This window comes from Pan paniscus, chromosome 6 (assembly GCF_029289425.2).
Source record: "Pan paniscus chromosome 6, NHGRI_mPanPan1-v2.0_pri, whole genome shotgun sequence".
NCBI lineage: Eukaryota > Metazoa > Chordata > Mammalia > Primates > Hominidae > Pan > Pan paniscus.
This window is the reverse complement of record NC_073255.2, coordinates 195,529,096-195,546,934: the sequence shown is the minus strand read 5'-3', so window position 1 is coordinate 195,546,934 and position 17,839 is coordinate 195,529,096. Positions and strand designations below refer to the sequence as shown.

At 54.4% G+C, this 17,839-nt stretch overlaps 1 protein-coding gene across 1 annotated transcript in view; it reads left to right on the top strand.

Annotated features, from left to right (window-relative positions):
• Nucleotides 1-11,802, top strand: part of VIPR2 (vasoactive intestinal peptide receptor 2) — a 118,298-nt gene extending 106,496 nt beyond the window's left edge. Inside the window, exons 7-13 of the mRNA XM_034951833.3 lie at nt 3,070-3,220; nt 3,960-4,020; nt 5,317-5,386; nt 5,663-5,754; nt 7,898-8,027; nt 8,096-8,137; nt 9,195-11,802. Of these exons, the coding sequence (XP_034807724.1) occupies nt 3,070-3,220; nt 3,960-4,020; nt 5,317-5,386; nt 5,663-5,754; nt 7,898-8,027; nt 8,096-8,137; nt 9,195-9,368 (720 nt within the window). The 3' untranslated portion in view covers nt 9,369-11,802. The remainder of the gene's footprint in view (nt 1-3,069; nt 3,221-3,959; nt 4,021-5,316; nt 5,387-5,662; nt 5,755-7,897; nt 8,028-8,095; nt 8,138-9,194) is intronic.
• Nucleotides 11,803-17,839: the final 6,037 nt, after the last annotated feature.

Genomic DNA, 17,839 nt, shown 5'->3' with positions numbered 1-17,839 from the left:
AGCCCCTCGTGTGGCATGGTGTTCTCCGCATAGCCCATCCTCTGGTATGGGGCCTGCTCTGCACTTTATTTTTCTCTTTTGCTGCTGCAGGCATCACCGGACATGCGTCTTTATGGACTGGTGTTCTTATTTCTGTCAGGTGCAACTCGCCAGTGAGGTTGCCAGGTCAGAGGGTGTCTCCATCCACGTGTGCTCCTGTCGCAGACATTTACTTCTCAGTTCTGGAGGCCTGAGACCGAGGCACCACCAGATTCGGGTCTGACTTCTCTGTGTCCTCACTTGGTGAAAGGGGCGAGGGATGTTGCTGGGGGCCCTTTACAGGGGCACTAATCCCATCGCAAGGCGCCACCCCTGTGGCAAGGCCCCACCCACTAACACCCTCCCACAGCGGGTGGGGCTTCAACACGTGAATTCTGGCAGCATAAAGAAGCCTCCAGCCCATTGCAAAGGGCATGCATATTTTTATTTTTGTTTTGTTTTGTTTTGTTTTGTTTTTGACACAGACTCACTCTGTTTTCCAGGCTGGAGTGCAGTGGCAGGATCTCGGCTCACTGCAACCTCCACCTCCCAGGTTCAGGCGATTCTCATGTCTCAGCCTTCTGAGTAGCTGGGATCACAGGCAGGCGTCACCACACCCAGCTAATTTGTGTGTGTGTGTGTGTGTGTGTGTGTGTGTATTTTTAGTAGAGACGGGGTTTCACTATGTTGGCCAGGCTGGCCTCGAACTCCTGACCTCAAGTGATCCCCCCGCGTTGGCCTCCCAAAGTGCTGGGATTACAGGCGTGAGCCACTGCACCCGGCTGCATGTGTATTTTTAAATTGTAGTAAATCTGTTTTGCTAGATTGCCTTCCAAAAGGCTGAGACAGCTGACAGCTGCACGTAGGATCACACCAGAGCCCAAAGACCTGACTGGTTCTACCATTTTGCCTGTCTGGTGGGCATTGGCACTGCCTGTGTGGCTCTCATGCACACTCCAGGGCAGGGCACCTGCTGAGAACTGGCATCTTTCCACAGCTGTTCCGGCCCTCTGAAACACCGCATTCATCTGTAATATTGGCGTCATAAAAATTAAACATTTGTCATTTCTATTGTAAATATGTTTCCAGATTCATGATTTGTCAATTGTATTTTTATGGTATTTTTACCATCTAAAAGCTTTGAAGTTTATATAACCAAAATTGCTTTCCATCCTTTTAGCACTTCTTGTTTTCATTTCAGATTTCCCGTCTTGGTTAAGAGGTTTCTATTCTGAGATTGTTCATTTGTGTCTTGGTTCATCTGCAGTTTACTCCTTGTGTTTAAGATGCGGTCTTTTACCGAGAGACAAAAGAAGGCACGTTGCATCCCGATGGGTCACTAACTCCCAGAATCTCACCTCCCAGAGATTTTAAAACTTGATTTATTTCACTTTACTATTCAAATGAGTGGCAGTAAGTCACAAATTGACTTACTGTGACTCTCCTGCGTTCATGGCTGTGTTATCATGTGTGTCTTTCCACATAAGAGGCTCCGTCCTGATGCCCAGGGCAGAACTTGCTGGGATCTGAGTGTCCATTCACTAGGCGTTGACACACGAGATCCGCGTGCAGGCGCTCGCCTCGCTCTGGTGGCAAAGATGGACAATAAGGGTAACTCTCACCTGTGCAGTGCCTCAGAAAATGAAGCACCCACCCTGCTATGCTTGGGAAAAAGGAAAAGCAGAGGAAGGCAAGGCAGATCCAGAGCACTGGGGAGGTCGGGGCCGCCTGCAGGGCTCAGGGGAGGTCGGGGCCGCCTGCAGGGCTCAGGGGAGGCCAGGGACAGCCTGAAGGGCTCAGTGGCTCTCAGGACCCTGGAGGCCAAATTGAAAGGCCACCATATGAAAGTATATCCACCCATATATAAGTGTATCCACGCATATATATAAGTATACCCACCCATATATAAAAAAGTATATTCACCCATATATATGTATAGGGATAGCCATCTGCTATATGTATGTAGTATATCCACCCATATATATGTAAGTATATCCACCCACAAATATGTATAGGTGTATCCATCTGATACATGTATCAGATATACATATATCTGCCGTACGTATGTACACCCACCTACATATGTCTATAGATATATATGAACATAAATACAGAAATAAGCATGGAAATGAAAATACTATTCTTTTTCAGCACACTTTATATAAGCTTAGTGATTAAAAGTAGCAGTTTCATGGTTGCTCATGAAGCTGAAATGTCTGGTACATTTAGTTAGATGAAGGTCTGAGAGATTAAAATAGATGGATTTTATATAATAATGCAATTCTTTCCCAGTGAAAATCCTTTTAAAATGTCCTCAGAAAATATTTTATTTGCTAGATTTCTCTTGTTTTCCCCTTTATTTTTTCATGTTTAATTAAGTTACCCAATATTAAAACCAGTTTTTTACAATTGAGGAACTTACATAGTTGTCAAAAATTTAAAAGAAAAGTCTGGGGCCTGGTTTGGGTCCACTGCTTTCTCTTCCCAGGCGCTGCTCACCTGAGCCGCTAGTGAGGGCAGCTGGCATGTGCCGCGCCCTCTACCTGCACTCGTGTTCTGTTCACACAAAGAGACAGAGGCCAGAGCCCTGGGCCCCTGCAGGGCCCCTGCCACCCATACCTCGCCCCACGCATGACCTCCTGCCGGCTCTTCTGGTTCTTTGCTGGCCGGCGGGACCGCTGTGGGGGTTCCTGTGTTGAAGCAGGTCAGAGAAGGGGAAGTGGAGGAGCTGAGAACGGGAGGGCCGGGGAGCTGTGCGGCCTGTCTAGGACCCTCCAGCAGTGAGTGCGCTCATCTCAGGGAGTGCTGTGCACAGTTGCGTCTGCAGTGATCTTCCTCTGGAGCCGCGGATACAAAGGTCCCAGTGCTACCAGCAGGCATTCCTGGCCAGCGCCCTGGCCTCTGTGTTAATCACTTTCCTTCCCAATGGCACCGGTGCCTCCTTCCTTGCACAGATACCAAGCGCCCTGTGTCCTGGAGCGGCACTGCCTGCTGGGAGCTGCTGTTACCGGATGAGGTCATGCTTTCCTCTCCTCTGTTTGCGGTTTCCAGGTGGGCTGCAAGCTGAGCCTGGTCTTCCTGCAGTACTGCATCATGGCCAACTTCTTCTGGCTGCTGGTGGAGGGGCTCTACCTCCACACCCTCCTGGTGGCCATGCTCCCCCCCAGAAGGTGCTTCCTGGCCTACCTCCTGATCGGATGGGGTAAGTGTGCCCCTTCCCACCCACAAACCCTCCATCCCATCCCATCGGACCAAACAACGCAAACATTTTCAGCTCAGAAAACACTTTGCCGCCCCCGTAGAATGCATGTCAGGGTCATATCATGAAGAGCTCTTCTAGGATGACTGGAGGCTCCTACGAACAACACATTAATATTTCTGGTAACCAGGAACCTAGTTTAAAATACTCCCGTTCCTGGCCTCTTGTACCCCCATTCAAACTGGGCTGTTAACAAGTAACAAAACGGTTTCCTCCTCCGCCTCTACCCACTTCACCTTTCACTGAGGGTAGGGATCAGAGAGGAGAGGCACACCAGGTAGCGGAAGCCTTGCCTTGCCCAGGGTTGGAAAGGGGTGCAAATTTGGGACATCCTCATGGACAGGATGAGGCAAACGTAGCCGATAGCTCCGTGGGTGGTCGCAAAAATCAGTGAACACATCTCCTTCTCCGCACGTTCAACTCCGTGGCCTCCAGTAATAACCCTTCTCATGTGAAATGGCAAGTCTCAGATTCTCAGCTCTCAAGCATGTGTTTAATTATCTTCACTGCTTACTAAGGCATGAGCATAAACTTGTAAATATTTACAAAGACTTTAAACAAGAGATTGCACTTAATATTCCCATGAGAAAGCGTGTCCTTGAGGGTTTTGCTGGTGAAGGCACCCACCTGTGTGCGTGCACACCGCTCCGCTCCACCTGTGTAACCAGGCGTCTCTCTGCAGGCCTCCCCACCATCTGCATCGGTGCATGGACTGCGGCCAGGCTCTACTTAGAAGACACCGGGTGAGTCCATGACCAGACTGCAACCTCGAAAACGGGCCCGGCAACATCTGGCAACATGAAGTCCTTTGGAAGCCAGAAGGTTACCTGGTTGGAAGGACAGGGAGCGTTTGCGGCCAACCGACAGCCACGCAGGAAGCATCTGGGCGATTCATGGGGAGAAATCCTGTGAGGTTGGAGTGTTGGAGGAAGCCCCGTGCAGGAGACAGGAAGTGAGCCAGGTTTTGCAGCATAGTTGAGATTGGGATAAGCCAGGCAGAGACTGGGGCAGCACCTGCGGTGGGCACAGCGATGTCCACAGAAGAAAACCAAGTGCCCTGCATGTTGTTTACCCGGAGCAAAGTGGAAGGTCAGGTGATGGTGGCTGCAGGGCCCCCCGGCACTTCCTAAGCACTGGTCTTGGCTCATGCGGCCCAGAGCGCTTTTCCACTATGCTCACCCTGAGCGAGACCACAGCCCAGACATGAGCACGCGTGGTTCCAGCACAAATATCCTGCCTTTTAAAGGGCCTCAGTGTGCATCAGTTACCCGCTGCTAAGTAACAAATCACTCCAAAATTTGGTGGTTTAAAACACCCACCGTCTAGTTACGGTGTGATTCTGCACCTGATGACCTGGGAGGACTCAGCAGCTTTGAGGACTGGTTCCCCTTGGTCCCCTTCAGCCAGTCTGAGACTGCACCAGCCGGAAGGCTCCTGCCCTTGGCCCCCGAGGGAAAGCATGGACCCAGGCCTGCAATGGAGATTCTGCTTTATGGGAGGGCTGCCGACTCCCAGCGCAGGGTGTGGACCCTGGGGAGAATCACTGAGGCGTTTTACAAGCCAGGGGTGACAGCTTCCTGCTGGAGACACCCCATGCGCTGAAAATCAAAACAAAATGCTACGAGCTGGAGAGCTGGTGGCTCTAAGGACCAACCCTTTGCCATATACATGCAAACCATTCGGGAGGTGAGGGGAAGCTAATTTTCAGGAGGAAGGTTCTTTTCTCCTGATTTCAGCTGAATGGGGCTGACACACGTTCATGCTCAGAGTGGAGGGCGTCAGCAGCCCTCCTGCCCTTGTCCTGGCTTCTGGGGCCGCACCTCCATTCCTCCTCCCCACAAGCCAACTATTGTTTTGAAAGCATAAAACAAAACACAATCACTCCCTGGGACAGATTCCTTTATGATCTGTCAGTGCAGAGAAATTGTGCTTCCACGGTGAGGGGAGTGGGCAAGTTGGGAGGGGCAGGTGCTCATTCTCCTGTACCTGTCTTGGGAAAGTGGTTGGTGGTAACCTGATTTCCCATCTCTCTCTGACAGTTGCTGGGATACAAACGACCACAGTGTGCCCTGGTGGGTCATACGAATACCGATTTTAATTTCCATCATCGTAAGTAGCCCCTGTTGACATGTGGATTATCTGTGGAATCACACACTTAGGCAGACAGCAAGCCTGCCATCCTTTATTAAATAGAACTGACCCCATTCCACGCATCACTCAGCCTTCCCGGAAAAGGACCTCTTCAGGCATGTGGACCCCCAGAGGCAGTTCCCAGGGAAGGAGGGAGGGACTGAGGGAGCGGAGGGGAGGGTCGAAATCAGGTGGACTTCAGGGCAAATTAGGGATCCACATGTCTGTTTCACAAACTTATTATCTCTTGTGCAGGTCAATTTTGTCCTTTTCATTAGTATTATACGAATTTTGCTGCAGAAGTTAACATCCCCAGATGTCGGCGGCAACGACCAGTCTCAGTACAAGTGAGTGTGTGTCCCGGCCTGGCCGTCCCTGATGGGGATGCCGTATGGAGACAGGAAACCCCCACGCTGCCAGGAAGGCCCTGGAGGTGCGGCGACTCTGCCTCCGCCACTGTCACACCTCGAGGCTGGGCCCCAGGGCTCTGCTCCTGCCCAAAGCTCAGAGAGGCCCTGGACAGCATTTCCCTGGCGAAGTAACAAATCACTCCAAAATTTGGTGGTTTAAAACACCCGCCGTCTAGATAGGGTGTGATTCTGCACCTGATGACCTGGGAGGACTCAGCAGGGGCACTTCTGGCCTTGGCGACTGTGAAAGTCAGGCACCATTTCTTTTATTTCAAGGCCAGAAGAAAGTCCTCTCCAGTGAGCTTGCTTGTTTAAGCATCCGCCCACTTACATGTTATACAGCCTGTCTTTTTCTCCTTGGCCACACAGTATTTTTTATTTTACATTTAATTCTGTCTCCCCCTCAGACCACATGGTCCGTGGCCGTGTGTCTACTGCCAGCCCTAATACCAGGCCTTGTACTTAATAAAAATTCAGAAAGCGTTTCCTGCCCACGTGATTACATGAAGATGGCATTGTGATCTCCCTTCAGTAGATGAAGACAGGGCAGACGTTCAGCCAGTCACCCCCAGTCATCCAGCTAATTCATGATGATCCGGGGAATCTATAAAGTAATGCAAAGACTCCATAAATTTATATCAAGAATTTTTTTTTTTTTTTAAAAAGGTAAAAACCAAAATTCAAGTATAAACTAAACACTGGCTTGGTGTGGAAGTGGTTGGCCCAGCCCAGAAGGTGCCTCGGGCTCAGACTGACCGGGGGTGGAAGGGCGGCTGTGCACAGAGCTGTGCCGTGGCAAGAACCCTGCCGCCCGGCCTAGGAGGGTGCCTGGCCTGCATTTCCCTTTTATCCCACCTTAGAAAACAGGGATGGATTTGGGGAGGGGCGGTTAGACAGGAGCATGGCCAAGAGCCCCAAAGCTGGGTGCAGATACCGGCCGGTGCCCTGAGGGAAGTCACTTTGCCACTCCATGCCTCAGCTTCCCCATCTGTAAGATGGAAGTAATAATGTCACTAAGGTCAGGAGGATCAATGCAGTCTATATTTGCCGGATATTTGCTGCCTGGCACCAGAGTATTGCAAAAGAGTCTGGTAAACCAGAGAATCTAATTCTGCTGTGTAGTGTCTAAATCCAGGGAGTATCCCGTCTGTGCTTGCCCACATGAGGGACTGGATTCCATGTCAGACCCCGCAGGGCAGCATGACCTTGTCCCTGCTCAGGGGAGTCCGGTGGTTCCTGTGTGGCAGAGACCCCCGAATAAGATCGTTCTTGGTTGCCTTTCAGGTTGAACTTGGATTTCCTGTGAATCTTGTTTAGTTTCTATGCTGACCTTTGCATTGGTTCTTTGGGAGTGTTTGTTAAATTGGACTTGGAGATGGATGCTTTTATTTGGAAACAAAATCTGTTCCCTTTCCAGGACAACAGAAAAGGCCGAGACACCCTTGAGGCCACACGAGGTCCTTTCTGTGTAACTCTGGTCACAGAAGTAGCAAAACCTCCCTGGACAGGGGCCAGGAGCTCAGCCGCAGATAGGTCTCTTTTCCAGCAAACTTCAGATGCGTTAATAGAGGGAATCAGGCAGGTCCTCTGCCGCTGACTGAGGGACCTGGCTCCCACGGAGCCCAGCTGTTACGAGCTGCAGGTCCGGGAGCAGGATCGGGCCTCATCATTTAAACCTGCGTGTGGCCGCGGTGGAGGCCAGCCTTCTTGTCCCGTGCCTGCTTCAGGATGGGCCGGGCTCCCAGGCGGGGCCTGTGTAGGTTTGGGGTCACTCACAGGGAATCTTGCCCCTGCCAGCCATGAACCCCAGGACACAGCGTGTGTCCTTGGGAGGGAATTTGGGAGAAACGGACACTTGTGGAATGCGCGTTCCCAGGCCCTGAGCGCTAGATATGCACAGGGGCCTCAGACATAAACGTAAAGAAACAGTGGTTTTTCTTGTTGGGCGGGGACTCCAGCAGTGGAGAGGAGGTGTGGAGCCCCTCCCACACCCAGCTGCCCCCTCCTGAGAAGGACCCTGCCAGGCTTGCAGAGGGTCTGCGGGTCCAGCAGCTGAGCTGGCTCATCTCCTTCTGTGCAGGAGGCTGGCCAAGTCCACGCTCCTGCTTATCCCGCTGTTCGGCGTCCACTACATGGTGTTTGCCGTGTTTCCCATCAGCATCTCCTCCAAATACCAGATACTGTTTGAGCTGTGCCTCGGGTCGTTCCAGGTAGGTGTGCAGAGACGGCCGCCCTCCCCCGAGCGCGGGTCCTGCCTGACCATCTCTTCTCATTGCAGGGCCTGGTGGTGGCCGTCCTCTACTGTTTCCTGAACAGTGAGGTAAGTTCATGGCCGCCTTGGAACCAAGCACAGGTACTCCTTTGCTTCCTGAGATGCTGCCCAGCCTGGTGCCGCAGCCCCCACACATGCCTGTCTTCCGCGGGCTCGACTCACTGCCCGGGCCCCCACAGTTCTCTGTGTCCCCATCAGAGAACCCACAACGACACAGGCAAACCCACTCTTCTGGGCCCAGCTTCCCAACCCCGCCGTCCTTCCATCCACCCCAAGTAGCATCGACTGCCGTCCGTCTCGGAGCCCTCTCGGGAAAGCTCCCGGCTGGGTCCAGACAGAATCTGTTTTTCCCCATGGTCGGCGTCTCGCTCCTGACCATAGCTTGTGAGTCCCAGAAAGCCGGGCCTGGGTTGGGGGGTGGGGCTGCACAGCGTTCTGTGAGTCCCTGGGGAGGAAGCCGGGAGCCGAGCTCTGCCCTGCGTTCATTCCCAGCCAGGGATGCTGTCTCCGGGCTTCTCCAACGGCCTGGCCCCATCCCCTGACCCCTGACCCTCCCGCCCCACGCTGCGGTTGCTGGCGCTTTCTTTGCTTGACATGCAACTTTCACCAGCACGGCTTCTGCAAAGCTGAGCCCGAATAGTGCCACTTGTCCTTCTCCCTCCTCTGCCGTCTGGGCACCCCTCACTCATCCCCACCCCCTCCCAGGGCTAACATTCCCTGCCCGCTGGGAACAGGGAAGGAGACGGAGGCCCAGCACCGTCACAACCCCGGCTGCTAAGGAAAATCTTTTCAGAAAAATATTAACTATCTCAGACTGCGGGACTGCGCTTGCCGTGGCAGTGGCGATCCCCGAACCACGCACGCACAGCCTTAGAGTCTGGCAGCGTCCCCCGCCCTCCTGTGGCCGTCCAGTTCCCGCTCCCTCCAGCCTCTACCCCCCAGGCCGTTTCTGTTTCTGTCCATCCGATGGCAACACAGATGTAGCCCCACCCTCCACACGGGAGCAGGCGGGAGGGAGAGCTGGAGGCTCGCGGGCCGCGCTTCCCATAGCAGCCGCCCGCACCTGCCCAGGCTCACGGGCGTTCCCGCGGCCCTCACCTCCCAGGTGCAGTGCGAGCTGAAGCGAAAATGGCGAAGCCGGTGCCCGACCCCGTCCGCGAGCCGGGATTACAGGGTCTGCGGTTCCTCCTTCTCCCGCAACGGCTCGGAGGGCGCCCTGCAGTTCCACCGCGGCTCCCGCGCCCAGTCCTTCCTGCAGACGGAGACCTCGGTCATCTAGCCCCACCCCTGCCTGTCGGACGCGGCGGGAGGCCCACGGTTCGGGGCTGAGACGCCGGCTTCCTCCTTCCAGATGCCCGAGCACCGTGTCGGGCAGGTCAGCGCGGTCCTGACTCCGTCAAGCTGGTTGTCCACTAAACCCCATACCTGGAATTGGGGTCGTGTTGTCATTGACTCGATTTAAACTCCAGCATTTAGATAACCTTGTTCAAAATGTGTTTCAGCCGTATAGTGGATCCACTTTCTTTTTTTTTTTTTTTTGAGACGGAGTCTCGCTCTGTCGCCCAGGCTGGAGTGCAGTGGCCTGATCTCTGCTCCCTGCAAGCTCCGCCTCCCGGGTTCACGCCATTCTCCTGCCTCAGCCTCCCATAGCTGGGACTACAGGCATCCGCCAACACACCCGGCTAATGTTTTGTATTTTTAGTAGAGACAGGGTTTCACCATGTTAGCCAGGTTGGTCTCGATCTCCTGACCTCGTGATGGGCCCGCCTCGGCTTCCCAAAGTGCTGGGATTAAGGCGTGAGCCACTGCGCCCGGCCCAAGAGAATAGGGGAGCCAAGGAGCAAATGTGGAAACGCAGTTGTGTGGCCCAGCACGAGCCTGGGCGACCACCGGGTGACATCCGTCCCACATCAGGGCGGCCTCCCAGGTCCCATAAGGGTAGCCCCCTCATCTGCAGGACAGAGGGAAGCCAGTCAGGGCCCCCCTGACGTTAGGACCAGGAGAAATCAACAGGAGGGCAGCCCGTCCTCTCTCTTGGGGCGCCCACCCGGCCCGGCTGAGCCCTGCCCCACCCAACTCCACAGGGCTGTTTTGCCTCCCCACGGAAGGCAGGCTGAGGAGACAACCAGATCAGGAGAGCAAGGTCATGAAGGAGGGGACCTCTCCACACAGGTGTTCCGTGGGACCCTCAGCAGCTCTGGCTCTGCCTCAGGAGGTCACCTGCCGCCCTGTGGGAGCCGCAGAGCCCGAGGCTCAGCCCCAGGCTAGCTGCGGCCAGGCCTGCGGGCCCCTGGTGATGGGGTTACGTGGGGTGCGGGATACAGCTGAGTGGGAACCAGAAACCTATTCTCTTTTTAACAAAAATAATCTTAGAATAAGAATTATTTTAACAACATATAAAACTGTTTCAAGCCCTCCTCCCCAGAGCTGGCGCTCAGCAGCCCTAGCGGCTGCTCCTTCAGGCGAAGGGTGGTTTGCAGATGTGGGGAGGGTGTCTGGGGACGTTGCTGAGCCGGCTGCAGAAGGGTGGGGATATCAGGGCGCAGTCTCCATGCGTGTGCCAAGCCCTGGTCCCCACAGCGCTCGATGGACCTCAGCAAGCTGCCCAGCCCTGGCCCAGGTGCCCCGACTGCAGGACTCAGTTCTGAGCACATTTGACTCCACTTTTCCCTTAAAAATGAATGTCTTGTTCCTGTGCATTGGTGGCATCACAGACCCCAGCTGGGGCGCGATGCCAAAGGTCGGGACAGCTGTGCCGGGAGGCAGCCACAGGGAAGCTCACACATCCTGTCAGGGTCACCTTGGTTTGCAAAACCCACATCCCCGGTAAAATGAGGCCGGACAGAGGGGCTGTTAGGACAGCAAAGCAGCAGTGTCCAGAGACCCCTCAATCCCCAAAGGTCCGCACCCTGTCCTGCACGCCCTGGGCCACGCCGGCCACACCCCTCTGCTGCAACAAGCTCATCCCTGGACTTCTGGGAGAATGAACCCGAGGTTGGTTTGGGGAGACAGGTGAGGTGGGGTCAGAGAATCTACAGAACAACCCACCGTTTCTGGGGGCCGCAGAGGCTCCATCACAGACAGATATTGGGGAGCAAACGGCCCCGCCAGGTGCCCAGGAAAGGACGGCTGAGCATGTGGAGCGAGAGGGAGGCAGGTGGACACTGCAGACCACAGGTTCTGTGCCGCCCCTCGGCTGTTCCTCCCCTGTAGGGTTTGGACAGACCCACCCCCAGCCTTGCCCAGCTTTCAAAGGACAAAAGGGAGCATCCCCCACCTACTCTCAGGGTTTTGAGGAAACAAAGATTTGTGGTAACTGAAGGTGTTGGGTCAGTGGCCAGGTGCGGACACTGAGCTGTGACCTAGAGGGGACGCTGAGGAAGTGGGCGTGAGTGGGCGTGTCAGGTGGTTACCAGGCACTGGTTGTTGATGGTCGGTGGTTGGGTGTGGGCAGTCATCAGTCATCAGGTGTGCTCGGGACAATCTCCCCTCAACCGCACATGTGCCACTGTTCAGCGGAGCTGACTGGTTCCTCCTGGTACAGGGGCAAGCTGCCGGCTGTTTCCTGACAGATGCCTGGTGAGTAGGGGACGCAGGACCCAGTGGTCAGCAGGTGTCTTTAACTGTCATTGTGTGTGGAATGTCGCAGACTCCTCCACGTGGCGGGAATGAGCTGTGTAAATACTTCAGTAAAACCTGACTTCACATCTGCACGCTGAGTAAGAACTCGCTCTGACCAGATCTGAGGCTCTGGAGCATGGAGGACACACTTGGCGTGTTAGTCGTGGCTGCTGCGTTCAGATGAAAACAGAGCTTGGACGGGGAGGGAGAGGGTGGGCAGGGTCCTGCCAGCCACAGGGCACCAGGGAGGACATTGGAAACACCCACCCCTCCCTGAGGAGAGTCACGGACCCCTGTCAGAGCGTCGCCATTGGGGAGCCTCCGTCTGGCAGCTGCGACGCATGAGCAGTGCCCTGTGGAGGAGGCGCCTGCACGCCCAGCCTTGTCCTGCCGCACCCAACACGGCCTCTGTCAGCTCTGCAGATCCCAAGAACCTGTTAATAGAGCAGGACTGAGTGCAGGAGTGTGTGTGTGCACGCGCGTTCACGTGATGCACACGCGTGTGTGGGTGTGTGCGTGGGGGGGTGTGCACACATATGCGAATCTCCGTGTGTGCTGAGCCTTAGCCGCATGTATGCTACAAGCAAATAAAATGCATTTCCAATGAACTCCACGCTCCACCAGATGGCTGTGTTGTCAGGAGGGATACAGCACGCTGGTAAAAGCCACATTCCTAAGGAGTCAAACCTAGAATGAGCCAAACCAACCAGCCTTTGGTGACTTTCCTAAGAGCAAAGCAGGTGGGAAGGGGGAGAAGGGGCTGGGCACACAGCCCTCCAGGGAGTCACTGTTTTGTCTGACTCAGGAGCTTAGTGTCCATTTGCCTGAGGTGGGAAATATTCAGCCGCCTGAGGAGACTCAGCCCTGACGGGAGGAAGAAGGTGCAGGGCCGGGGGCCGCTCTGAAGAAGCCCCTCCTCCACCCGTGGCAATAGCTTCGTTCTTTCTCATCACCAATGGCAGCTTTTTAATTGGCTATTTTTTTCAGGCTTTCAGATGACAAATTATACAGGACAGTTATAAAACGTCAAACTCTGTAGGCAAAGATTACATAGAAAGTGAAGCCCTCTGCCTGCCTCCTCCCCTCTCTGGGGGAAACTCGTGCCCAACTGAAGCGGGGTCCCAGTGCCTTCCTCCGTCGTTACAAACCTGTCTGCCTCCTGCCCTTTCTTCTGTTTATTCGTGGGAATCGGGCTAAATTGTGTGAAGCTTCTGCAGCTGTCTGTCTCCTGCTGAGACAGGTCGTGTCCATCTTTCCCATCTGAAGGTACGTATCTCGTGACTTAACCACCGCCTAACATTCCACAGCCTGGGCCTGGTTGGTTTGACCGACTCCCTGCTGGCGAATGTGTGAGTTGTTTTTGGAGGTGTTTCTGTGCTTACCCAAGTATTCCCTTACTGTACACTCCTGAAGGGGAAAGGTCAAAGGTCACGCACATTTGGCTCTTGAAGGATGTTTGCTCTACGGCTCCACCACCCCTCACCGAGCATCCTGCCCTGGGTGCATGGGAAACACTTCCTTTTGCATGTCTTGAATAGTTTCTTCACAGGTTTTTTCTTTAACTCTGATGTAAAGCTGAACCTCTGCCTGACACACTCACATCGCAGCTGCCTGTGTCTCCAGGGGCTGCCCCGCACACATGTCTGCGTGCCAGTCCACAAAGTCACTCCCGTTCTTGGGACCCGAGACGAGGACAAGAGTTGGCCTCTTGTCTGCAGGCAGCAGTGGCCAGCAGTGTTGCTTTGTGTCAGCGCACGCTGCTTGTGGGCAGCATCACAAAGGATTTAGGGCACCTTTTATACTGAAAAGTCTTCTTTGGAAGATGGAGAGAAAAGGGGCTCTCGGCTCCTTTGTGTTCTCTGAAGGTTTAATGAGGAGAGAGGGGCAGGCAGCGAGAGCAGTGGGGGGCCCACTTGTTCCACTTGTGGAAACAGTCCCTTCCCAGGACTTCCTGCAGGCCCCGTGAAGCGGGCGCCCCAGGGCTATTACCGGTACCGGGATCTTTTGTAAAGCTTCTATTCAGTACCTGGAACTGAAGAAGCAAGAGGGAAAATAAACTATTAAAATATAATACAAAATAATGAGACCTGCTGGGACCAAGCTCTCCCTTTGAGATTCAGGGCTCTACATAGCCTGACACATGAAGGTTCCATGGGATAAAGTCTAGGAAAGCCACGCATGAATTCAGTGCACCTCAGAAGCACAAGCTATCATGGTTTAAGACCTACGACTGTGAATCCAGATGTTAAATGTGTGACTTTCAAATCCTTAAATCATGACTGTCCTTTCGGATTTAAAAGCACGCAATATCACAAAGCTCCACTGTCCCATGACTCAGTTGTGCAGATTTTCGCATGGCTTGGATGGATCACACTCTCCCAAATCCATCAGCAAGCAGTAGAGACCTGAGTGTCCATTCCTACCTCTGGAGAAGCTGGAGACGCCGGCATAGGCTCCATGCTTCCAGTTTCCGTTTGGAATTAGTATTGTATAATTATTACGAAGAATCTGAGGGAAGGGGAGAAGAAGGAAGCCATGAGAGGACAGGGACTTCCCTCGTCAGGGGCAACGAGGGCTAGGTTCAGTACAACAGGAGGGAGTAGCGTGGAGCTCCAAGCAGGAGAGCAAAGCGCAAAGAGGAAAGGTCACCAGGAGCATCCAGGACCTGGGCACGGCCTCCAAGCTGTGCAGAAAACAAAGGGAAGGGGTTGGACTTGAAATCACTCTTGATGTGTTCATTCTTTTGATTGTAACACCGCCCTGGAAATGAAGCCGGCGGCCCATGGCTCCAGGGGCACGTGTGGTGGTCAGCCACGCCCAGTCTGCACTGCGTCGTGTCATCCATCCGTCATCTGGCCAGCCGTCTAACTGTGTGACCACATGGTGGCCAGTGGCTCCAGGGGCACGTGTGGTGGTCAGCCACGTCCAGTCTGCACTGTGTCTCCTCATCTATCCATCATCCGGATGTCTAACTGTGTGACCACACGTGAGCACTGCAGAAACAGCACGAAGAGTTCGGCAGGCACGCTGCCTCTCAGCAAGGGAGAGATGAGGAGGAGGGAATGAATGCAAGCGGGTGGTGTCCACGTAAGTCCACGTGCAGAACTGTGCACAGTGAGTGCTGTGTTCCCAGCGGCAGCTCAGTTCCCGTGGGGAGAAGCAGGAACTGCAGTGGGCACCCGTGAGGTCACCCTGGAAGGGCACCCAGCGCCCTGTCGGAAGAAAAATGAGAGCTCTGAAGGCTTTGAAGCTGGGGAATGACATGATCCAGGCAATGGATTAACTTGGTGACATCTTAGCAGTTGGGAAGAGGAGACACCGATGGGTGTGGTCTGCAGAGGGTCACAGAGCAGAGACAGTTCCTGAAGAGATGATTTCTGGACGATAAAGGGGTCCCAGGGGGCGGAAGTTGCATAGCGCCTGATCATAGTGTGCCCTGCCGCTGCGAGACCACTGCGTGCCCGCCGACTGTCCACACACCTGATCGCGGTGCGCCCTGACGCTGGGAGACCGCTGCGTGCCCACCGACTGTCCACACACCTGATCGTGGCGCGCCCTGACGCTGGGAGACCGCTGCGTGCCTGCGACTGTCCACACGCCTGATCGATGCCACAGCGCACGGTAAGGTGGACTTTTTCCTTCACACGGACGCTTCACGATGGCATTGGCAGGGCATTTGGACAGTTGGTGGCACACAGCCATCTCGCGTCGGAGGACGCAGCAGTGCTTTAGGGCACTGGGCAGCCATGACCTCCTCACAGTGGTGCAGCTCGGGGTGCCTGGCGGTGGCGAGGACAGCCACCTTCAGGGACAGCACAGCTCAACCTCGGGCCTGGCCGAGCTCCTGGGTGCCCACTGGGCACTCTGGCCTGGATCGAGTTAAACAGGTCTTATGTGAGTCAAACCCCACATCCCTGCCAGAATTCTATTTGGGGCACTTAAAGGATATGCAGTGCTAAGAGACGCCTCATAGGGGAGGGGTCTGTCCTGGAGAATGACCCTGAAGGGTCGATGACAAGGTTAAGGTCACACGACCAGGCCCAGGTCAGGGGCAGCAGAGCAGAGTGGAGGACAGGGCAGCATGGGAGTGAGGGTCAGGGTGGGGTGGCTGCAGCCACACAGCAGCACAGCACGGTGGTCTGGGGCCCGCGGAGCAGCACCGCAGAGAGAGGGTGCTGGGTCAGCAGTGTGGTCCCATAAACCAAACCTGCCACGTGCTCTGTGTGGAGAGAAACAGAGAGGCCAGTCCCCAGTGCAGCATGTGAGAACCTGTAGCTGGTGATATCCTCCAGGTGGGACTGTGGGTGCAGCCAGGGGCGGGTGTGGTGAGGGGGGCCAGGAGCAGTGTCTGCATCGGGTGGGACTGTGGGCGTAGCCAGGGGCGGGTGTGGTGAGGTGGGCCGGGAGCAGCGTCTGCATGGTGTGTTGCCCCAGCTGGGCTCTCTCTTTGGAGCTAGCACAGATTATTAGGGACAGCAATGAAGACCACTCCTCCAGACCCCGTTGGGCCAACACTGGGTCCAACTATACTGGACCTTGGCCCAGTGGCCTCCCCAGCAAGATCACATCTGATGCCAGCCTTGCAGCAGCACGGACGCCTTCTGTCCTCAGCACAGCCCAGAAAGTGCTCTTCACTCAGGCCATAATGTGAATGTGCCTACAGGTGGGCCTCTGTCAGGGCCCCCAGGCACTTTGTGCCCTAAAGATGGACACCGTGGGGTCCTGACCCTAGCTGCCCAGGGACCACCGTATGCCCTGGAAATGGACACCATGAGGCATTTGACTATTAGTTCATCTGCACAAAGTTCTCCATAGGCCAAAAGCCACCCATCCTCCACCACTCTCCTTTACCTTTTAACAGGATGAGGGTGCAGGCCGTGACAGAGTCTGTCTATGTCCCCTGCCCCAGCTCTCACACGGGCCTGTGGACCCCACTAAGCCGGCTGGACGCCAGGCCCTGGACAGTAGACTGTGAGCTCCCACCCAAAGTGTGAGACCCGATGTCATCAAGAGCCGGGTCCTGCAGCTGCCTAGATCCTCCCCAAAGCCTCCTTGGCTGTTGTTGGCCAAGTCTGTTTCACAGGGAACCCTCCCTGATGACGCAGTCTGCAGCGTGGCCACATCCTGACTCTAGGGCACTGGGAAATGCATACTTATTTGCTCGAATTTTCCAAAGAATTTCACAAAAGGGGAGATAATACAGAGTTTGCAGTTCCAATTTGGCCAAAGATTCAACCAAAACACTTTTTTGGCCTTTTTTTAAAGGTCCAGGAATACTTTTCCTACTCTATAGGCACTCCCAGCACAGGTGCACCATGCCAGACGGGGCCCCGCGGTTTACATGCATGACGGGTTTCAGCCTCCCAGCACCACCAGGACAGACTGAGTCAGCAGTGCCTAGGAGTGAATGCCAAGCCCTGCTCCGCACACGGGACCTCAGGGCAAGACCCTCCAGTCGCCATGCTGTGAGGATGGATGGGCAGCCCCGGAGCCAGGCCTGGCGCCACCAGTGCCCAGCAGGTCTCCACTATTACTTATTTCTTCTTAGGGGAAGAAATTCTAATCTCCCTGCAGGAGCTTAAGTAAATAGGAAAAATAACACTTTGAACACTGGCAAAAGGACAAAAACAGATAACTGATGTACACAAGACTGTAGAAAGCAAAAAGAATAAGGGAGAATTACACTCTCCAATAAGCAAAAGAAAACTAAAGCTGGGGACCATAATTGGCTATAAAAATGACACACATCCCAGGATAGGGCGGTGAGGTTACAGTTGTATTATGTAGGGTGATATTATTATAAATTTGGATTTCATGGTTTTACTGTATCATAGTGTTATAATACAATATAAAACTCACTTATGTCGGGGCATGATGGCTCATGTCTGTAATCCCAGCACTTTGGGAGGCCAAGGTGGGCAGATTACCTGAGGTCAGGATCGAGACCAGCCTGGCCAACATGGTGAAACCTTGTCTCTACGGAAATACAAAAATTAGTTGGGCATGGTGGTGCATACCTGTAATCCCAGCTACTCAGGAGGCTGAGGCAGAAGAATTGCTTGAGCCCAGGAGACAGAGGTTGCAGTGAGCCAAGATTGTGCCATTGCACATTGCACTCCAGCCTGGCTG